At 37.1% G+C, this 3674-nt stretch overlaps 1 protein-coding gene across 1 annotated transcript in view; it reads left to right on the top strand.

The window, feature by feature from the left end:
• LOC143275043 (sesquipedalian-1-like) overlaps nucleotides 1-2822 on the top strand; it is a 3802-nt gene extending 980 nt beyond the window's left edge. The window contains exon 2 of the mRNA XM_076579107.1: nucleotides 2811-2822. Within this exon, the coding sequence (XP_076435222.1) occupies nucleotides 2811-2822 (12 nt within the window). The remainder of the gene's footprint in view (nucleotides 1-2810) is intronic.
• Nucleotides 2823-3674: the final 852 nt, after the last annotated feature.

Raw genomic sequence — 3674 nt, 5'->3', positions numbered from 1 at the left:
TATATATATATATGTGTGTGTGTGTGTGTGTGTGTGTGTGTGTGTGTGTGTGTGTGTGTGTGTGTGTGTGTGTATTGTGACAGCCCAACACTCGGCTTATATCACAGACTGACATAAGTTTACATTTGGGCCAACAGCAAAGTGAGAGCTGTATTATCAATGGTTTCTCCAGTCAATAGGAAACCATTTACAGCTTAGTTTTTTGTGAAGGACTATGACTCTCAAACTAGGAGGCAAAATTGCACTGGCTCTTTGTGCTGCAGCCTTGTGGGCTAGTTGGCCTTTGGGAACCATCCCAACGCCGACTGTCCTAAAACCCTCTTGGCCGAGGGAGTGGGGATGTACTTGGGCAAGACAATCTTTACTATAATCAAATTCTAGCCCAAATAGTCGGAACAGCAGTTGCCTCCTCTGCTGGTCTGATGGTCATAGTCGGACACGACTGACTATCATATTTTGTGATATATACATCACGCCTCTTAATCTTGAGTGCTGTATCCAGATGGAAAGTGAATTCGTGGACAGTCTTTTCATTTCTTGATGGCATTAATTAATTAACAATTTAATTAAGAGTGAACAAACCAGGGTGATGAAAGCATTCAACTGAGACAAACGGTTCGCTTAATTAAGACCTCTTGATTAATACTGGGCAACACAGTACTGAAGTCTGTGTGTGTGTGTGTGTGTGTGTGTGTGTGTGTGTGTGTGTGTGTGTGTGTGTGTGTTTGTGTGCGTGTGTGCGTGTGTGTGTGTGTGTGTGTGTGTGTGTTTGCGTGTGTGCGTGTGTGTGTGTGTGTGTGTGTGTGTGTGTGTGTGTGTGTGTTTGCGTAGTGTGTGCATGTGTTTGCGTAGTGTGTGCGTGTGTGCGTGTGTGTGTGTGTTTGTTTGTTTGTTTTGTTTGTTGTTTTGTATTGTATTGTTTCATTTTTTAATTCTTGACACAATAGACAATTCAGATTTTTGACACATGATTGTCGATGCCGATGATAATGGATGAATATTTCAGTCACACCACAGTAATTAGATTTTGTCGTATATTTCATATAATAACAAGTTTCGCTTTCATACAAACTGAATCATAGCGTTTCTAGCAAAGCATCCAAATATAAACCAATTATGTCGCTATTTTGAATATGGATATTCCAATTTTGTCATCTACAAACAGTCTTTTTACGAAATATATTATGAATGAAATCGCCAGTGTCTACGACACATTGGTCTAACTACATAAAATCAAAACAATATTCAGAAATCTTTCATTCTCATATTAGACACGAATATTCTTTTCTTTCTTTTTTTTTTTTTTTTTTTTTTTTTTAATCTTACCTCTGTTGTCTATTTTCAACCAATACTGAATAGATGTATAATTAATCATGGAAGACAGGGATATAGAATAGCTGGCTGGCTTGTTTTTTTTTTTTCAATCACACAATAGTAGTTCATTTCCTGCGCACACTTCGGATCGTTATTCTGGGGAAAATTATATATAACACTGAAGGCATGTGGTCAGATTCATCTCTCTAAGGTGTACACAATTAGCAGTTATCAAAAACACTCGAAAATAAGTCACACGACATTAAAAACAAGAGAGGCAAGGCCTTCAAGACTCACTTGTGATACACTTTTAAAAAAAATCTAATCGTTAAAATGTGTTCTGTATTTGTTATTATAAAGCTTCACGTTAAAAAAAAAGAAGAAAAAAAAAGTCCTAACCAAATTCGAAACAAGTCCCCTAGCATTAATTACATAGTAATTTCCCTTTTTTTTACTATCTGCACCAAAACGTTTGCAATAAATAAAACTTCCATGCTTAGCAAAAGAAGTTCCTGTTTGAACAAAAAATGATAATAATGAATGCTCTTGTTGTTGGGTCAGAATATCAGATCAAAGTGCCAAGTTTAGAGAATACAAAAAAATACAAATATAACAGTAAATGCAGTTTGCATATAATTAGGCTTTTTTTTGTGCCCATCCCAGAGGTGCAATATTGTTTTAAACAAGATGACTGGAAAGAACTGAATTTTCCCTATTTTTATGTCTAATTTGGTGTCAAGTGAAAAAGTATTTGCAGAGAAAATGTCAAATGTTAAAGTTTACCACGGACACAAAGACACGGACAACCGAACACCGGGTTAAAACATAGACTCACTTTGTTTACACAAGCGAGTCAAAAAATAGAAAAAAGAAAAGAAAACATTCACGAAAGCTTGTTTCTGAGATCACCCTGACACAAACTATTTGAAGCAGTATACATGGAGTGATGGCCTAGAGGTAACGCGTCCGCTTAGGAAGCGAGAGAATCTGAGCGCGCTGGTTCGAATCACGGCTCGGCCGCTGATATTTTCTCCCCCTCCACTAGATCTTGAGTGGTGGTTTGGACGCTAGTCATTCGGATGAGACGATAAACCGAGGTCCCGTGTGCAGAATGCACTTATCGCACGTAAAAGAACCCACGGCAACAAAAGTGTTGTTCCTGGCAAAAATTTGCAGAAAAAAATCACTTCCAGAGGAAAAACAAAACTGCAAGCAGGAAAAAATACAAAAAAATAAATAAATAAAAAAATGGGTGGCGCTGTAGTGTAGCGACTCGCTCTCCCTGGGGAGTGCTGCCCGAATTTCACACAGAGAAATCTGTTGTGATGAGAAGAAATACAAAAACAAATCAAATATCATGACATTGTTTTCCACAACTATTCAAAATAGTGCCTTCAGAATTCCTGTTAACAATTCATGGACTACTTTTATATTGAACATCAAATATAGACATGTTTTCCTCATGATCATGAGAAATATTTGTGACTGCTGTTCAGATCACCAAGTAACACATAAACACCGTTTCTAACTGAAATATAAAATTAAAAAAAATATCTAAAAAAAAAAAAAGGCTCAGAAAATTAGCAAATAAATACACAAAAAGAACCTTCCATTTTCCACATCAAATGACTGTCATAAGAAAAGCCTCCAGGCTATATATATATATATATACACAGATAAAGATGTTTCATTACGCCAAACAATGATCAATTGATTTTGAAAGCGGCAAAAAGATATATCAGATTCAACTTCATTTTCTTTTTCTTTTTCTTTTCTTTTTTTTTTTTTTTTTACGAACGGACAACGTGTCTATTTTTTTTTTTATTTTATTTTTTTTTTTACGTACGGACAAATCTCACAAGACAACGTGACCGCTTTCCACAAAATGTTAACAGACAGACAAACAGGCACACACAGTATTGACAGAGAGACAGACATTCACAGAGAACAAGAGATAGACAAAAAGTCAGGGACAGACAGAGACACCGAAAGAGAAACGACAGCAGCAGCAGCAGCAGCAATAACAACAACAATAACAGCAGCAGCAACAATAACAACAACAACAACAGGAGCAACAACAACAGCAGCAGCAGCAATAACAGCAACAGCAGCAACAACAACAACAACAGCAGCAACAATAACAGCAGCAGCAGCAATAACAACAACAACAACAACAACAGCAGCAGCAATAACATTATAACTCTCTGCATGCGAACGGCGAAAGAGACGACGTTAACTGCGTTTCACACCAATTACCACCATCAAAATATTGCAAGCGGAAGGCTCTTATACTGAAGAGGTGAATGTTGACAAAGAATACCACAATTCTGACGACGGAAGCTAAAGGTTGGGTCATTGAG

The sequence above is a fragment of the Babylonia areolata genome, chromosome 29 (genome assembly GCF_041734735.1).
Source record: "Babylonia areolata isolate BAREFJ2019XMU chromosome 29, ASM4173473v1, whole genome shotgun sequence".
In the NCBI taxonomy this organism is placed as follows: Eukaryota; Metazoa; Mollusca; class Gastropoda; order Neogastropoda; family Buccinidae; genus Babylonia; species Babylonia areolata.
Note: the sequence above shows the minus strand (reverse complement) of the source record. Positions and strands in the feature narration are given on the sequence as shown.